The sequence below is a fragment of the Phyllostomus hastatus genome, unplaced genomic scaffold (genome assembly GCF_019186645.2).
Source record: "Phyllostomus hastatus isolate PE091 unplaced genomic scaffold, TTU_PhHast_1.1 phas_contig_210, whole genome shotgun sequence".
Lineage (NCBI taxonomy): Eukaryota > Metazoa > Chordata > Mammalia > Chiroptera > Phyllostomidae > Phyllostomus > Phyllostomus hastatus.
The window spans coordinates 18,703,829-18,722,742 of NW_025333737.1; the positions used below are offsets into that span (position 1 = coordinate 18,703,829).

At 55.8% G+C, this 18,914-nt stretch overlaps 1 protein-coding gene and 1 long non-coding RNA gene across 2 annotated transcripts; one reads left to right on the forward strand and one right to left on the reverse strand.

Moving 5' to 3' along the window:
* Positions 1-281: 281 nt before the first annotated feature.
* LOC123817302 lies at positions 282-10,317 on the reverse strand. Its single transcript, XR_006785397.1, has 3 exons — positions 10,208-10,317; positions 2,565-2,639; positions 282-994 (listed from the first exon to the last, which is right to left on the reverse strand). It is a non-coding gene; the product is annotated as an uncharacterized LOC123817302 (long non-coding RNA).
* A 25-nt stretch (positions 10,318-10,342) lies between these two features.
* Positions 10,343-18,090, forward strand: LHX1 (LIM homeobox 1). Its single transcript, XM_045836931.1, has 5 exons — positions 10,343-11,992; positions 13,789-14,015; positions 14,095-14,372; positions 15,720-15,885; positions 16,228-18,090. Exons 1-5 carry the CDS (start codon positions 11,823-11,825, stop codon positions 16,605-16,607), a joined length of 1,221 nt encoding a protein of 406 aa, XP_045692887.1. The 5' UTR covers positions 10,343-11,822; the 3' UTR covers positions 16,608-18,090.
* The last annotated feature ends 824 nt before the right edge of the window (positions 18,091-18,914 follow it).

Sequence of the window (18,914 nt, forward strand, 5' to 3'; positions counted from 1 at the left end):
CACGCAGCGCTGCCTGGCCGTGTGACCGCGTGTGGCTGGCAGTCTGCGTGCGCAGTGGGCAAGTGTATGCGGAGAGAGGAAAGGTTTCCACTGTTTCCATCACATTTCTCCTAAGTAATCATTGGGAAATGCATGTGTTGGAAAACTGCATCGTTCGTGGTTAAATATATCTCAGCCTACACAGATGAAACATGATTATTATGCCAGCTGAGATGCTACACATTAACATTGTTTATCATTGATAGAATTAAATAACCCATGCACGGCCCTGGTAGCATTTCTTACAATTTTATTTAACACTGTTTTGGCCAAGCAGCATTTGGCAAATGCCATATATACACTGTCGATTACCGTGACAAATGCGTACTTTATAAGATATAATACACGACACAGGAAAAGTATTAACAGAGGGGTGTTAAAAATTCCAACTGCCCCCATCTTCCTTTAGGTTCAACTCATTCCCCTTCCTTCCCCAGCCCAGATTAAAACCTATCCCTTCACACTTCCCTAGGAGGTCCCTGCATTTGTATTTGAGAGATAAAATGGAGGGTGAGGATTTAGGGTGGGGAAGAGATAACACTCTAAGACCTGGTCTCTGGAATGTTTCTGCTCCTCCCCAGTCTGTCAGAGGCAGGCCGGAGCCCCAGCATGTGTTAAAGCAGGAAGACCAAAGGAGGCATTTTTATAGGTTCTGCAGACCCTTGGGTTGACTGATGAAGTTATTCATTCAGAATGAGTAAAAAGAGCAATGAACTGATCAAATTAGTAGTAAATCCTTCATTAAAAGATTCATAGAAGTGGTTCCTTGCATCTCTTTCTTAAGGGGAAACTATATCTTTTCTTGAGCCCAAATAAGAACAACCTGGCCCATAGTTACCCTTTCAAACTGTGTGCTGGCCAGTGCCTACCATGTGGGCTAATGTGTGAATGGCCAGAGAGACATGGAAATCTCAGCAGCTGAGGAGGCTGGGGTCTTCATCTTCACAAGTCCAGACTGGAGCATGAACAAGAAAAGGGTAGAACCACAAATGAGGGCCATGTAAGCTCAAAATGCTCCCTTGCCAGCCACCAGGCAGTCAACGAGTTTGCATTTACTTCCCAAAGATTATGAATAAATGGCACTTGTAGGTCTTTTCAAAACTTGGAAAAGACTTCTTAATCTCCCAGAAACCAGGGCTGAAATCCCACATGGAACCTTAAAGCCCTGCTTGGATCTGTTTTTACCGCCCCTGGGCTTCATCTGGGCATGGAAGTGCCACAACTGAGACAAGGGACTCCCCACACCTGCCTTCCTGCGTTCTAAGTTTCTCAGGCTTCTCTCCTACTGAGATGCAAGAACTAAAGATGTCCAAGTACAATTTGAACATTGACTGGATCCACACCCGCCCCCCAAATCCTCTGCCTCCGGCAATGAAGCAGTCATCAGAACTATCTTTCCAGACAGCGCCAGGCCCCTCTCTGCCAGCAGGAGTATCAGCCAATCTGCCTGGGGAATAGCTGAATGCCAGCCCCCCAAATTGTATCGTATCGTTTTCACACGGCTCGAGGCAGGAAGTTGGCTCTCTAGAGCATGGGGCCATGCGCTGTCTCCTGAGTGAATATAGAAAAAAAAAAATGTCCTCGTGTTTGGATTAGAAGTAAGAATGGTGACGAGCACCCGTCAGTGTGTGTGCTTCTCCCCAACACACACACACTCCCACACACCCACACACACCCTGTCCTTGCAGACAAATCATGAATCATCTCCGTGGCTGAACATTTTAGCGTTCATAATATTCTCAGAGGCCCAAGGTTTTCAGGCAAATCCCAGGTCTGTGCACAAGGACACTGCATAAATCCCTCCCCTTATGAAAGGCCAGTCTGAGCAGATGGGACCACTCTTAAGTAAACTGCTGAGCCCTCCCTTGTCCATCTCGGGAGGAGCAGCAGGGGGTCAGTCCTACCAGCCAGGAGAGCAGAGAGCAGCAAAAGCTGCTAATTCTGAGGCTATGTTCACATCCCCAACTTATCTCTCTGAGGGAGGTGTTCGTTTGACCACACAATCCTCCCTCCCCTCCCCCAAGGGGAAATCAGATCTTGAAGTTAGATTGGAGGAGGTCACAGTGGACCAAGTGGTGGCCAGAGCTGGGAAAGCAAATATGAGCCCTGGAGAGCTGGGCCGGGGCTGGGAGGAGGTGAGAAGCCAGAGGGCCCTTCAAACCCAATTTCTTTCCATGCTAAGTCTGGGGAAATAACGTCACAAGAGTTCCACTCTCTGATAACCTGCCTCATTAATATTCATTTTAAAGTATTTCTTAAAAAGAAAAAGGAAGGGTGAGATAATTAAACACTTGGTGGAGTTTGAGGTTTCCTCCATTCTCTTCTGTGTCTGGCCCCCCACCAGCAGCCTAAGCCAAATAAATATATACATTGTGCTGTCTACCACCCCAGCCCCTACTCATCTCCCCAGGTGTGCCAGGAAGACATAAGGCAGGTGGATGGAGGGAGAGACAGACCCGGAGCACCCCAGGTGCTCACAAGGAAATGCATAGACTGTGAAATTACACCAGGGCTGGACAACTTACCACCACACTGGAACCCTTGGGGTACTGAAATAATTAACTTGCTAATCAGCTACACCTTGCTTTTTTCCTTTCTTTCTGGAAAAAAAAAAAAAAAACAACGATTGCAAATCGCTTTCACATCGGGTTCCAATGTCAGTCACTTGGAGACAAGGGATGCTCTGAAAGAAATACACTTTGTGCCTCCGTGGAGACTGAAATGGATCAGACCAAGTCAGGCCTCCTCCTCTTCCCCACCCCTTCCCACCAGGCCTGGGGGCCACACGGAGACAGAATGTTTCTGGAGATGCAGGGTTTTCTATGTCCATGCCATAGAGCTTTTCCATCTCTGCTAAGCTTTCTCGCTTTTGGTCCTCTTTAGCCTGCTTGCTGGTGCTAAACAGCCAAGATCCATGTGGAGAAAAGAGGATTGATTAGAATCGTAATAATAATTCCCTAGGCATTCGTCCGGCTTTAACGTTCACAAAGTGTTTTCACACATTATCTCATTCGGTCAGAGGAGGTCGGAGCTGGGATGGATGTTAGCAACCACTTAGCCCCACCGTCTGCATTACAGATGGGGAAACTGAGGCCTAGAAAGGTTAAATGTCTTCCCCAAAGACCAGAGCTAAGGACAGTGTGCTGTGGGGGCCAGGTCCCCACGGTCATTGTCTAGAGGTCCCCTGTGTCACCTCTGATCCTCTGAAAAGAGGGAAAGAGCTTGGTCAGCTTTTTGCTCCACAGCAGATATATAAATCCAGAAATAAAAAAAAATTAAAAATAGGACATTAGGACACATAAAGGCAAGCCTTGTGGGGAATGATTTCAAGGGTGGTTGGGAGTGCGGGTCGCTGGTCTAAGCCCTGAATGCAACGTGTTAATTAACATATTTCCCTCTCCTCCTTCTCTGTCTCTTTGTCCCCTCACCTCCCCCTTCTCTCCAAGTTTAAAAATGTGACTATTATGCAGTTTGAGACCCAATGCTTAATTCAGCTACAGGCCCTGGAGGAGAGGGCACACTTTTCTTAGATTCAAATTGGGCACCTAACCCCTGCCCCCCAGGATTCCCAGCATGATGGGCTCCCGTGTGCATGTGTATGTCCACTTGAGACATTGCACTGAACGGTGAAAAACAGGCATCTGATCCTTTCACAGATCAGATGATTTGCAAATTAATAGCTCTTCCCCACCTCCCACCCCAAGGCTCTGAAGAGGTAAAAAGATTTCTGATGGAGATGGGAAAGGCAGAAAAATATAAAACGGGGAAAGAAGGGAAATGACATTGTATTCTGTAGAAAAATACTTCCCTGTGCGTGGCGTGCATGCACTTGGTCACGAGTGTCTGCGTTTCCACAGGGCCGCCGTGCCCCGGGTGCCCGAGCCTGTTGGAAGGTAAGCGGTTCCTTTGTGTGTTCGTTCATTACTAAGCCCAACTCTTTTCCCTCTAAAACTCCTTCTTCTCCCTGTTGAGCTGACCATGCTTCTGGATTTATGAAGAGAGATGTTTTAGCAGAAATCCCCTAGAGTGTCCCATCAGCCCTAAATCCCAGGCCCACTCACCCCCCCCAAGACCCCATGACACACAGCATGCCAACACGGCTTCCTCTTGCCTATGCATTAGCCATCCATTGTGGCAACCTGACATCTCTCACACATAAAACCGTAAGAGAGAAATAAAATATCTGTCTCTTGGCGAAAATAAAGCTTTGCCTCCCTCCTGATGTATAGGATATAAAATAAAGCCGCGGCTCCAATAGTGGCTTTTCCTTATGCCGGAGTTGCCTTTGCACACACAGAGACAATGAAGACGGATGGTTTGGGACGAGGCCCAGCCTCCTGGGGCTGCCTTCACCCTTTTTTATTATCGTCAATCCCACCCTCCCAGCCTTTTTCTTTTTTCTTCACTTTCTTTCCTTTCTGGTTTGGATTTGCCTTTTATATGCCCTTCTCTTTCTTTCCTCTGGAACTTTATTCCTCTTGCTCACTTTCTTTCTAAAGCATGACAGAGACAAGAAGAGAAGAGCCAAGTTTCTTACCTTCTCAAACACGCCTGCCATCTCTCCCTGCTTCTCCCTTCTCCAGACCCCCAGCTCTCTCAGGACTGCCAGCCCCTGAGACGAATTTTGCTGTTGCTGCTCGAGGATTTGCTTTGGTCAAATGTACAAACGTTCCCAGGGGACAATTAAGAATGTATTTAGTGGGGGTGGGGGGTGGCTTTTTTTTTTTCTGGAGAGCTGCCCTTTCTCCCTCCTTCCTCTCTCTAGACCAGGTGGTTTATGGATCTCAACAATTATCTATATAGCCTCTGGGGAGGCCAACAGAGCAAACATGCACCTCCAAGGGGTGAAAGTTGACGTTCACCTCCCAAACCTCAATGCTGCATCATAGACAGGCAGCCCGCAGGCCTTGGGCCCCTTGCAGCCAAACCCAACATTCTCCTGCCTCCTTCCCCAGTCCTGAAAACTGAGGGTGCTGTGAGATAGCCAGAACTGTCTCCCTGAGTCACACAGTCACAGAAACATGGTCATTCTCCTGTCCTCCACCAGCCACAGTGCATGTGCCTGCCTCTTTTCTTCTCTCTCCCCAGAGGCCTCGCACTTGCCAGGTGTACATCGCTCTCCATTCTGCTTCCGTGTCTCCCATTCCTGTCTGGGTGGGTTTGTTCCTAGAAGCCTCTTCCCATCCTTGCCCTGACCTCACCCCTCCCACTGCTCTCCCGAACCACTCAAGGCTGCTCCCCAACCCATTCAAAACCTCGTGTGCTCCACTCAGGGCTGCAGGACACAGCTCAGGTCCTGGGGAAACTAAGTAGTGGCTTGAAGAGGAGCAGGGTCGTGGCTCCTGGGGGAAAAACAGTGGAGGGGGAGATTTAGTGTGGCCTAGGGGTGGGAAATGTCCAGCAGAGGGGCAGTGGGTGGCTTTCGGCCTCTGAGATTGATGAAGGACCTCTGTGTGTGTGTGTGTGTGTGTGTGTGTGTGTGTGTGTGTGGAGGGGGGGCTCCCAGTGACCCCTAATCTCAGATCTCTATTAATGCAAATGTGGACGGGCTGGTGAGACAGCAACATCTGTTGAACTCTGCCCCCCAGAAGAAGGGAGGGAGTTTTAAAGCGGCCAAGTCCAGAAAGAACTCAATCCCAGTCCCAAAGGTAGTTAGCTTTGGGGGGTCTCTCCCCACTGTCTCTCTTTCCACGTGATCTCTCTCCAGATATCGGCAGTAACCACTGCCATTAGGTAAGGGGAGAGAGTCAATTAGTGGGAGGATTAATTACTCGGAGGCACGAGCCCCGTTTGTCTTCCTTACGGGGTGTGAGTGTGTGCTCAGACGGAGGAACACGGGCACGCACCCAAGTACGCATTGTTGTCACGCCGTCTTAGACGTTTTATTTATTTGTTGGATTCCTGCCCGGAGCCGCTCACACGCTTTTCCACGGGCGCTGCGTCTCCCACCAAACACGCCGCCTCCTTTTCTCCCGCCTGAGGACGCGCCTGTCACACGCCCGCCCGCCCGCCCGCCTGCAGGGTCCTCGGCTCCGCGCCTTTCCTCGCCGCCTTTTTTATTTTTTTAATCTCCGGATGTCTTTCCGGGTCTTTTCCCCCTTTCTTTTCTTCGACTCCCCCGTGCACTTGCCCCAGCGCGTCTCTGCTCCTTTTATCGCGGCTTACGTTTCCACATCCCTCTCTCTTTTCTCCGGGTTTCTGCCCGGCGCTCTCGTCCCGTCCCGCTCCCCTCACGTCCCTCCCTCTCCCCCGCCCTCTCCAGTCCCGCTCTCCCTTCCCCTTCCCGCTCGGTCCGCGTCCCGTCCGTGCGCCGCAGCACTGACTCGCATCCGAGATCGCCACGCTCGACCTGCTCCCGCCCCGCGCCGGGGCCCCTCCGGCCCTCGTGGGAAGCCGGGCTGTTTGCCCAGCCCGGGCGCGCACCGTGAAGCCTCAGCCCGAGGCTGCCCTTCCCCGGCCGCTGGGTGCCACCCCCCCCGCCCCCGAAAACGTGGCTGAAGCAAAGTGATAACCCCCCCCCCCCAAAAAAAAGAAACTTCTCTCCTTCAGCAAACTGTCTGACCTGAGTTTCTTTCCCAGGCTAAAGGAGATAATACCGATCTCTCCCTGTGTGGTCCAGGGAACACAGTGCTATAAACTGTAAAGCGCTGCGCACAAGTGGGTCATTTCCGAGAGTGATGGAATGAGATTGAGGCAGCCTGACGCAGGAGAGAATGGGAGAGGGAGAGGCGGGAGCGGGGCAGGCGGGATCGGATCCGGGGGTCGGCCAGGGCCCTGCATCGCGTCTTCCGCGGGGTCCGCGTGGCCTCTGGGACCCGCCGGGTCCAGGGCTCGTTCTGCTTTCTTCCTCCTCCCTCCTCCTGACCCCGCGAGGCTGCTTGCGCCCCATTCCCGTGGCTAGAGTCCCCGCCGTCCCAGGCGCCTCCTGCCTCGGACTCACCGTCCGCTGCAGGATGGGAGCGAAGGGGGCGAGGTGGGGATGCGGCCACGAGCGGTCGCCGCTCTAGGGAGGTCGACAGCAGCGACCTGCCCGGCCCAGGACCCACTGGGATCGTGGGAGAGGGGAGCGAAGTGCAGCTCGGAACCAAGGAGTCAGAGGTAAGAAAGGGGGTGCTGGCGAGGGCTCCTTCAGCCCCCCAAACTGCAGGGCGGCTGAGGAGGGCTGGCGGGACCCCTCCATCCCCAGTTTGCGGGCAAGGTCCCTCCTCTGGGGCTGATCCTCCAAGCCCTTCGCAGAAGAGAAACCTATAACGTGAAAGCCGTTTTCTGGGTCTTCTGGGCCTTCTCCCGGAGTGTCTGGGGGTGAGGCGGGGAGGGTTCTGCAGACACTGAGGACCCTCCCGCGGCCCCGTCCAGAATTGACGGGACTTGGAGCGGCTTGCGTAGAGGGCGTCGGGCAGGACAGCGCGCGTGCACTCCGGTCCGCAGGCCGTGGCTGGCGGTGAGGGTGAGGAGGGAAGGTCGGTGCTCTTCGCCGAGCCAACATTCGTTTAAATGCAGAGCTGGGCTGAGGGACTCGGAGACGGCGAATTTGTAAAGCTCGGTCAGTGTTCTCTCCTCTGTGACCAATTACATTTTAAAATAAAAACTCGGTGGAAACAAACAAAACATTAATCTAGTGTGCTGCCCCTAAGGAGGCGTTATATCTGGACTTTAAACCTAGACCCGGGAGCCGGGAGGTGCTCCTGGGGTTGTGCGGTGTGACCTCCCGGTAGACGCTGGGGCTGGTTCCCGCGGACCTGTTTACTGAGCCATCTGGACACCGCGACAAGCCCCGTGCCCCAGAGCCCGAACCCTGTCTTCACCCTCGATTCCTCCACCGCGCTTGGCCCTCCGCTGGGAGGGGTTCTCTTTCCCCCAAAGTCTCAAGGTCTCTGCACCGACAAACAAGTTCAGCAACGTCCTCTTGCCCACCCAAAATGAGGTGGCAGGCGTTGGGCTCAGTCGGGGCTGGCAGCCGGGTCCAGCTGTCACCCCACGGGTTCCCCTAACGACAATCCCCCACCCCCACCCCCCGAGGTCCTTCTGCTTTGCATGTGAAGAAGCCCAGCCGGGGCGGGGCGAGGGCAAGCCGCTGGGGACCGGTCCGCTGTAGATGCCTGAAAGGGGCGGTTGGGTCTAGGGCGCTGGCGGCGAGAACCGAGACAGCTGGGGAAGGGAGGAGCATGGGGACCGCTGGACTGGACCAGCCCCTCCCCGAGACCTCACCCAGCACAGCGGGCTGAAGAGGCGCCTCGGGTCCCGCTGGAGGAGGCGAGGACCCCGCGCCTCGCAGCTCTAGTGTCTCCCCGGACCCTGGGGTACCCGGCACCCGTCGGCTTGTGGCTGCAAGTGTCATGGGTCCACAGGAGGAGCTCAAAGCCAAGTGTCAGCCTGCGAAGCCGGCTGGCCGAGTTGGAGAACCGCCCTCCCATCCCCAGCCCTGCCCTGAGCTCCCAGCCTGGGAGAGACCTCGGAGGGGGGCTGATGCGAGAGGTTACCAGGCCCAACACCGCCCTCTCCGCAGGGGGAGCCGGAGCCCAGGTGTGCGTGTGTGTGTGTGTGTGTGTGTGTGTGCGCGCGCGCGCGCGTCTGTGTGTGAAGGGGGTGCGGTGAAGGCTTTAGGGGCTTCGCACCTAGAGGTCAGGATGGGCGGAGCCCCAAAGAGGCGCGCGGCAGAACTGGGCTTCGGCTTCAGTGAAAAGGTGGCGCGGGCCGCTGGGCAGGGGCTGTCGGCAGGACCTAGGGTTGCTGGGCTGTGCGAGCGTAGACTTGGAGGCAGAAAACGGGCCTTGGCAGAACCCTAAAACCCCAGTTCTACTGAGGCTCAAACCAAATTCGCTAGCAGTTTGCCGCTTCGCCCGAAGAGGGTATTTCATTTGCAGAGGGCTAGATTCCCTGCCCAGCCAGGCTCAGGGCTTTGGGGCTCCAGGGCGCATTTTCGCAAGTCAGCCGGGATCCTGTGTGGGATGTCTGGGCCCTGCACCGCGAGTGGGGTCACAAGGCCAGTCCCCAAATACCGGTTAGACCTGGCTGCCTGCCTATCCTTATTTCCTTCCTCGCTAGGGCCAAATGCTCTTCCTAGTACCCCCTCTCCAACCCCCCCCCCCAGACCAAACAAAAAATGGGGAGCATAATAGCAGGACTCCGGAGCCCCGTCTCCTTCAAACTTTACTTTGGGGGGGGGATCCCAGTTAAGCATGGAAATGGTGCTGTCGAAACGGAATTTGGTGTTTGACTGTCTTGTGCCAGGGAACCAGACGGACTTTTCCAGGCCAAGGCTCTCAGGACTCCGAGGCGACCCCCGCGTCCGCGATACTCCGCCCCCGTGGGCAGCGGTCTCGAGCTCACACCCTGAACGCTGTGAGGGAGGTGTGAGCGTGAGCTCCAGGGGGTGTGCAGGGTCGGCGGTGTGTCGTGAAGCGGGTGCCAGCCGGAAGCCCGCAAAGGGGGAGGGCGGGAAGCCACACTCACTCTGCCCTTGTGCTCCCACCCGGATCCCTTTTAGCTCCATGTGGTGCCCCAGGGTCGTCCCTCTTCCCACCTACACGCCCCCCCCCCACACACACACACACGCACTCGACGCTATAGCCCCGCTGCTTCCCGCATGGTCTCTTGTTTTTGTCTGTAAAAGGTTTCTTCGGATCACAGTTTTGTCACAACTTCTCACCTGGGTCTTTGCAACTGCTCACCCGAGGCGTTTCCCCAGCCACCGCTTTCCCCTCTCCAGGGCCGAGCCTCTGGGCTTCCCCGTCCCCACCAGGAAACCGCCCGAATCAACTTTACAAGACTGCGCGGCGGGAAACAGACAACCAGATCTCCCGGGGCGCGGGGCCCGGGGCCCGGTGGACTTTGGATGGATTGGCGGAGGGGGAAACAGAAAGAAGGACCCGCGGAGGGAGATTCTGCTGCCAAGGGCCCTCCCTCCACTACTCCCCCAAAGACGCGAGCTGTGCGCGGGCCAAACTTCCAGGCCAAGAATGCAAGAGGAAGCGTGGCAGGGGGGAGGGGGTAAGCCAACACCCAATGAATTGCAAAGCCAAACAGAGCGTTAGGGCCGCTGGGGCTCCCAGACCCAGGCGCACCCCAACCTTCAACAAGGTTTGATCTTGGATTACTCCCACCCTTCAGTAGAACTCTGCCCTCCACTTTGCTTACTCCCCCGTTCCCACCGAAACCGAGACCTTACCGGGGCAGGAGGGGGGCCTGGGCATCTCGCAGCCCGCCGCCCGTAGAGCGCGGGGCCGCGGATGCAGCCGCCACTGATGCTCTAAACGCGGTCTCCCCGCTCTCTCCTCGGCCTGGGGATGCAGAATGGTTTACAGAGGGACCGCGAGCCGCTGATTGGTCGCAGGCCGCCGTGACGTCGGCGGGCGCTGCATTAAGGCGAGGGGGCTTCTTCAGCTCAGCCAACAGCCAGAAGCAGTGACCGAGCCGCCGGAGCTGGGGAGAGACGCGCGGAGGCGGCAGACTGGGCCGGGAAACCAGGGATAGAGGGACGCTTGTCCAGGGAGAGCCGGCAACGAACCGCGGCCCGAGCGGCGACAGCGGCAGCTGGTGCCGAGCTGTTTCCGCCGCGCAGAACTGTAGCCGCTGCACCAGGACGTTTTAGAAAGCTCTCCAAGCTACTCCCCCTCCTCTCGACTCCTCCCGCTGCAAAAGAAAAAAAAAAAAAGGAAGGAAGGAAAGAGGCTAGAAAGGAAACCCAGATTTGCCACCAGAACGAAAAAAGAGGGGAAAAGAAAAAGAAAAGAAAGTCCAGCGACTGTGGGGTTGGACACAGGCAGCCGGAGCGTGGGCCAGCGATGCGGGGCTGCGCGCCCAGGCGGCCGCGAGTTGTGACCGGAGCCACGATGCACGGCCAGGCGCGGTGAGGAGCCAGCCCGCTTCACCTCCCGGAAGGGGTCCAGGCGCAGGCGGGGCGGTTCCGAGAACACGGAGGCCGCCGGGCAGGCCCGGGCCGAGGCGACGGGGCTGGGGCGGTGGGGAGCGATCGAGTGCGCCCGGCTTCGTCCTCCCGGAGTGGTCCCTCTCCGCCTCGACGGACACAAACACTTCTCCAAAAGCGGAGAAACCTAGGCAACCACAGCAGTCAACAAGGAGATCTTCCTCCGGCCCTCCCCTCCCTTCCTCCCCCCTCGGCGTGACCCCCGCCCCCTCTCCCGGCCCGCCGTGGGCGCCCAGCGCTTCCCGACCCGCTGTGCGATGCCGGCAGTTTAGGATCCAAAGCTTCGCTACTCATTTTCTTCTCTTCCTTTATAAAAAGAGGAGGGGAAATCCCGGCGGCGGGCAGCCGGGCACACACCCACCCACCCTCATACTCCGACAAAAGCAGATGCACTTTGACTTCTGACAGCTCTACCTCAAGCCCGAGAGAACTCGGCGGCGCTTCCCCTGCAAACAGAGCTCGCCGCGTCGTCCTCTTCGTCCACCGTCTCCGTTTTATTTATTTATTTCCGTTACCGTCACCGTTCTCGGTGACCTTCACTCCTCCGCGAGTTCTGGCCAGAAGAGTCGCTTTCGCGTCCGCCTGAGACTTTTTTCCTCGCCCCGGGAGCTGCGGCGGCGCTGCCGAGCCACGGGGCCTGGGGGCTCCCGGGCTGCGCACCACCGAGGCGTTTCCAACCCCCGTTTGCCTCGCGTTTCCCCCTCTGATTTCCTGGTGCGGGTTTTGGCTTGCACCCGCGAGTGTGTAACCTCTTTCTGGAGGGGCTGGGGAGCTCGTTTCTTTCGTCTTTGGGAGTCGCCCCCTCGGCTCTGCCTGCTCTCCTCCTTCCCGGCCTCACCCGACCAAACCAAAGACCATGGTGCACTGTGCCGGCTGCAAAAGGCCCATCCTGGACCGCTTCCTTCTAAACGTGCTGGACAGGGCCTGGCACGTCAAGTGCGTCCAGTGCTGTGAATGTAAATGCAACCTGACCGAGAAGTGCTTCTCCCGGGAAGGCAAGCTCTACTGCAAGAACGACTTCTTCCGGTGAGTAGTTCCCTCGCGAGCCTCTGCTGCTCTCTCCCCGCGGCCAGCCGCGGATCAGAGGTCAGCGTGTCCGCGTTAGGAGCTGCGCTTGGAGAGGGCAGCCAAGTCCCGCAGGCGCCCGCCTCTTCGCCAGCTGGCCGCTGGGCGCCCGGGACGTGGCCCTGCTTGCATCCTGGAAATTGTGGGTCTTGGCTTAGCTGCACGTGCCCGGGAAGAAAGAGTCTGAGCCCGCCTGGGCCCAGAAGCCCCTCCAAGCTTGGGGGAAGGCAGCATGGTCTCGAGCTTTGTAGCCCTGGCTCCTCTCTTTCCCAGTGCGCGGAGCTCTCCAAGAACTTCACTCTCCTTGCCTCCTGGGTTGCCTGCCCTCCAGGCAGAGCTTTGAAGCTGACTAGCTCCATGACACCGACTTTTCCTTGTCCGAGAGGTCTTGGCGGGAACCGCCAGGTTTTTGCATGGGGTGTCTGAGTCGCTTGCCTTGGCAGCTGCAGGGAAGAGCCCCTATCCTGCACATCCCCGGGCGTTTCTGACACCTCAAGCACTGGCCTAGGGCGAACTGCCTCACCGTGACTGTGAAGTGCTGCAGCCTCTGCGAGAATCTTTCCCCGCTTCCCCGGGCTTGGCCCCCACCCTAGGCAGACCTCTGCTCTGAGGCCCGGGCTCCACTCGGAATTCCCCCGAGTGCTGCTCGCTACCCTCAGCCACCTTCTTGCAAAAACCCCCGGGAAAGCGGAGATTTCTCCCGACGTCCCTCCTTCGTTTAACATTTTAATTGTACTCTCTTAAACTCACTGTTTTGTCACCAAATCTACAAACACACAAATCAACAGAGAACAGGAGCAAATGCGAATTGTAATTCCCCTGCGGTGCTTGAAATCTCCCAGTTTACTCGGCTGACTAGGTCTCTGCTTGCTTCGGAGTCTGTAGTGACAGATCAAACCGGGAGAGGAGGCGCGAGTTCAAAGCCACCTGTCCCGGGACGCGTGGCTGTGGTTGAGGCAGACCGTGAGGCAGAGCGCTGTGCGGGCTGGTATCGCCAGGAGGAAGCGCAGGCTGAGCCTCTGAGCCTTGGCCGGCGTGCCCAGTTGGCCTGGTACTGGCTGGAACCCAGCCGGAGAACTGCGAACGGCGCCGGGTGCCAGTGGGCCCCAGAGGCCTGGCCCCCGTAAAGAAAGCCCCCCCCCCGCACCTAAAGCCAAGCCACAGCTCTAGCTCGCGCCAGCCTGCTCCGCTTTGGGCCTGGACGTGGCGAAGGTCCCGCTGCGGCCGTCTGCGTTCTCCGCGGCTGTTTGTCCGCCCGCGGCGCGGCTGGATGTTGCCAACCCCTCCGCCTGCGCGCGGGTCCTCGGACGGTGAAAGGGAAACGACTGTAGGGGAGGAAAACCGCGCTCGGGAGGCGTTGATAGGAAGTTCCGGTCAGAATTTGACAGTTTTCTGAATCTCATCGGAAAATAGGTGCCTCCTTCCCTCTTCCCTTCAGCACCTTGCCGCCTTCTTCGGCAGCGCTGTTTTCCTCTGGGACCGCACTGGGCACGCAGCTGGGGGTGGGAGCAGCCTGGGACCCCACTCTAGCCGCGTGCCTCTCCTCCCCGACTCTTCGTGGTGCCCCGCTCTCTCTGTTCCTGCCTTCTTGCCTGCTTGATCGGGATTTTGCCTTTCTTAATTTTTAGCTGACTCTCTTCTTTTCCCTCTTCCTCTTCACCTTCCTCCACTTTCTACTTACTTCTTTCTCCATGCCCTCCTCCCTGCCTCCGTGTCCCCCGCTCCTAACCAACCTTCCACGCCCCCGCTCCCTGCAGGTGTTTCGGTACCAAATGCGCCGGCTGCGCGCAGGGCATCTCCCCTAGCGACCTGGTGCGGAGAGCGCGGAGCAAAGTGTTTCACCTGAACTGCTTCACCTGCATGATGTGTAACAAGCAGCTCTCCACCGGCGAGGAGCTGTACATCATCGATGAGAACAAGTTCGTTTGCAAAGAGGATTACCTAAGCAACAGCAGTGTCACCAAAGAGAACAGCCTCCACTCCGGTGAGGCCCCAGTTGGGCAGGTCCTGGGGGAGGAAGGCCGGCCAAGGCCGCTGCTCACCTGTCCCTTCCTTCTCCCCAGCCACCACGGGCAGTGACCCCAGTTTGTCTCCGGACTCCCAAGACCCGTCGCAGGACGACGCCAAGGACTCGGAGAGCGCCAACGTATCCGACAAGGAAGGGGGCAGCAACGAGAATGACGACCAGAACCTCGGCGCCAAGCGGCGGGGGCCGCGCACCACCATTAAAGCCAAGCAGCTGGAGACGCTGAAGGCTGCCTTCGCTGCGACTCCCAAGCCCACGCGCCACATCCGCGAGCAGCTGGCTCAGGAGACTGGCCTCAACATGCGCGTCATTCAGGTCAGGGCCCCGGCGTGCCGCTCAGTTCCCCGGAGACCCACATGGCTCCTCCAGGCCAGCTTCCAGGAGCTGAACCAGTTCTTGGAGGCTGGCGGAGGGGCAGAGATGAAGCCCAGACAGACCCTTACCCCTTGCGACTTTTGAAGCGTTGCCCGATGCTTAGAACTACTGGAAATCCCTAGGTCTCCTCCTCTTCCTGGTCCAACGCAAGCGATAGTGGTGGCAGAGGGGCAGAGAAAGAGAGCTCAGCAGGAGGCTGGAGGTAGGGACATTGTTGGCCCGATGGTGAGAGTTGGGACCCTTTTTTATGCACCACCTACCCCTGTTCCAAAGGAGCCCAGAGGTCGCTGAGCATGTCAGACTCAATTGGTTCCTCTGGCTCCTGCACAAGGAGATCTCCCTCTGCGTCCCCAAACCAACTTTCTGGGTCTCTTGCCCCAGTAAGACAAGTCCTAAGTCAGAGACTTCTCCTCTGAAGAGAGGTGGAGCTCCTGGTTTGAAGGCAAGGCGGTCAGTCCTGAGGGAGTCAGCCCCACCTCAGGACGTCTCAAGTGGGATGGGGAGAGGAGGTGGCCATCTGGGTAGCTGCGCCGGTGTTGTAAGGATCTGAGACTGCATGTGATTCCCGTCAATTCTCGGGTCCAAGTTTCGGTGTCTGGTTCACCGTGCCTGGATGCCCTGTGTGGGTGGATGTGCCTGGGAGGCTGAGCGTGCACACGTGTGCAAGCTGCCCTCTGAGGGAGGCCCTGCGGCCTCTGGGAGATTGTGCCAACATGTGCGCACGTGAATTGGAGGCTGCGTGTCTGTGTCGCAGTGAGTGAGAGGCTGCGGATAGCATCTTTGGCCCTGGGAGATTGTGTGTGGGTGTGGAAAGGAGATTGTGCGTTTTGGTGTCACTATCGCTGGGAGACTGAGTGTCAACAGGAGGCTGTTTAGTTCTCTGTCACTATCATGCTGGGAAGGGAGCTGCCAGCGACCATGAAAGGAAAACCGTGTGTGTCTGACACTATTTGGGAAGGTTGAGTGTCTATGTGTACACAGCCCCTGAGAAGCTGTAATCGTGACAGTATGACTGTTAGAAACAGCTCCAACCGCCCCACGTTGGGCAGGGCGGCTTGCCCAGGTCCTCCAGGCGGGAATCCCATTCACCATTGGCTCAGGGGCTGCCCTGCGCGGTCCTACTCAGAGGACCCCCCTCGCCATCACCACCATACACAACACACACGCGCTCACGCACACACGGAGCCCTGAGAGCGAGGCGGTGGACGGGTGAGAGACCCGCCGGTGGAACACCCGAAGTGGGGAGTGGGGACTTCGCGGCTTCACCCCGATGTATGTATGCTTCAGGTCTGGTTCCAGAACCGACGCTCCAAGGAACGCAGGATGAAGCAGCTGAGCGCGCTGGGCGCCCGGCGTCACGCCTTCTTCCGCAGTCCGCGGCGGATGCGGCCGCTCGTGGACCGCCTGGAGCCGGGCGAGCTCATCCCCAACGGGCCCTTCTCCTTCTACGGAGGTGGGTGCGCTGCCCGGTGCAGGGCTCGGCCAAGCCGGGGTTGGCTTCGTTGGAAGCGGGTGGCAGCTAGAGAAGGGTGGAGGCTGGGAAGGAAATCAAGGGAGAAGTAGTGAGACCGAGAGCCGAATTCCCGGCCCTGAAGGAGGCGGGCGGGCGGGTAGGGAACATCTCCTGTGTGTGTGCACCCCGTCTCCGCCCCGCTCCCAGCCCGGCAGGGGAGCCCGCGAACCTCCAGCGCCCCGCGTTGCCCTCCCCCGCCGCCCCGCGAGCCCGCCTCCCCGCCCTGCTAACGCACCCCGCCCAGGGCCCCGCCTTGACACCCTCCTCCCCGCCGCTCCGCAGATTACCAGAGCGAGTACTACGGGCCCGGGGGCAACTACGACTTCTTCCCGCAAGGCCCCCCGTCCTCGCAGGCTCAGACGCCGGTGGACCTACCCTTCGTGTCTTCGTCCGGGCCGTCTGGGACACCCCTGGGCGGCCTGGAGCACCCTTTACCTGGCCACCACCCGTCGAGTGAGGCGCAGCGGTTCACCGACATCCTGGCGCATCCCCCTGGGGACTCGCCCAGCCCCGAGCCCAGCCTGCCCGGGCCTCTGCACTCAATGTCCGCTGAGGTCTTTGGTCCCAGCCCGCCCTTCTCCTCGCTGTCGGTCAACGGTGGCGCGAGCTACGGGAACCACCTGTCTCACCCTCCCGAAATGAACGAGGCGGCCGTGTGGTAGCGGGGTCTCGCACAGTCCGCGGAGCTCGTGGTTGTACAGAAACGGACTTTTATTTAAGAAAAATAGAAAAAAGAAAAAAAAAACACAAAAAGCAAGCTACACCCCCCACCTTCCTCCAGCCTCGGGGACCATTTTCCATCCGGGGAGACCGGATGGTAAAGGGGGACATGAAATAGGATCCAAATCTGCCTGGAGGGAGGACCGGGATGCGAGAGCTGGCTGGCAGGGTGCAGGACTGGGGCTCCGGAAGGGAAGCGCAGACCTCTCCCCAGCTCGCGCCTGGACCCGGCTCCGCGGACTGATACCGCGGGCGTGCGCGTCTAACCAGCGGGCGGCACAGAAGCAACCGGCGGCGGCTGGGGCGCACAGCACAGCGGTCGGACCAGGAGCCGCGGGGAGGGAGGCCGCGCCTGCAGCGGGATTGGGCGGTGAAGCGTCCCGGGGCGCTGCCAGGCCAGCCAGGAGGGTTCTGGCTCTGGGAAACGTAATAGTGTTGGTCTCAGCAACAGCGACAACAAACTCGTATAGCTTCAGAAACACCGACCTGCTGTGCATCAGGTGGGACTATATATATATATATTTTTCGTCTCTCTGGGTTTTTTGTTTCTTTTCGTTTTTGCCAAAATTGCAAAATTCTCAATGTCAAGCCCTCAGTATCAACTCTTCTACCTTCACAAAACTCGACACACACAGATGAACAGACACACTGGATAGGTGGTCTCCAGCCAGGCCTCTCAGTGAAACGACTTGAAAATCAGCTGTACTAGGAAAAGTATTTTACTTTCACACACACACACACACACACACACACACACACACACACACACACACACAGTTAAAAAAAGACTAATGAACTAAAAACAGTCAACTGTTTACGTATAATGTTAAATTCAGGAGTTCAGTGTTTTACTAATATATCCTGTTTTGAAACCTCTTGTTCAAAAGCAAAATGTTTTGAACAATCAACCAAAATTGTTCATTTTCTTTTCCTGTAGATGTTCTGACAGATTTGCAGGGCTCACAGCTCACTGTGCTAGTATGTAAAAAGGTGTTGTTTACACGAGGCAAAGAGAAAACACGACATTCGGACACTTGCCAAATAGAATAATTATAGCACAAATACTGTAAAGGTGCCTGGCACCACGACCTGAGAAAGTGTTAAAAAAAAGTGTTACAAGGTTTAAGAAAAAACATCTTTGCTAATTTTTAGTCCTGTTGAACATTCATGGAATTGTTAATATGACTTATATAGACCCACACAGGTTTTATTTTTGTGTCTTTAAAATAAAAGTCCAAAATATTTAAATTTTATGGTCAAATATGCAGTCAATAGCTGCTACTTTTTTCTTTATATATTAAATTTCTCATATGTCTTTTATTGTTCTGATAAACCTAAGCTTGTGTGACCTCCAGTGCATATTAGACCATTCACTGTATGAAAGAAAACATGTTGAATAAATTTGTGAGTTTTTAATAAAAATAGAAAATCTGATGTTTAGATAATTGGTGTGTTCTTTGATGTTTTAAGAACGAGAAGGGAGACAGGATGGAGAGCTGTATGACCCCTCAGAAGCGAGGCCTGACTGGGGTATGTTTTTACCTTGGCTGTGATTAAACCCCATTGCTAATGCCCGCCAATCTTTTCTCCATGGCTTCCTGCTGTTATTAACTACAGATTTGCATTCTGTGGATTTAACTGATACAGTTGAAGAGGTGTATGCTGATAAGTTAATATAGAATTTGAAATAGAAATCAAATCCATGGCTCTAGTCTGTCATTAGGCGTGAGATCCCATGTACTCTCTCTCCCCCACTCTCTGCACAAACAAAACTGGACTTGTGAATGTCAGTTACCTGCAAATACATAGTTAGAGGTGGTCTTTTTCAGTTTCAATTCATTTCCCATAGATAATCCTGCTTTCTAATTTTGTGGCTTGAAAGATAATGTAAAATGAATGTACAGTACAGCTAGAAGTGAAACACTTTAATCCCTTTCACAGAAATGATATGAAATAGTTGTTTTATATTATTTGTTACATTTGGAGTTCCCCAGAAGGAAAAGTATTTTGCCTGGAGCAGATACATATTACATTTCCCTGAGAGAGGACTGAAAATAACAGATATAGAAATCAAATGTCAACTGGCATTTGCCAATCAGTTCTGAAAAGTAGTTCAGTTCCTTCCAAGCCTTCATTAAACATGGAAGGAATTTAAATATTTTATCTACTATGAAATACTTGTGTGTGTTTTAATATCAGACACAGTTAGAGTTCCAGAATTTCTTTTCTGTATCACCTAGATTTCAGTC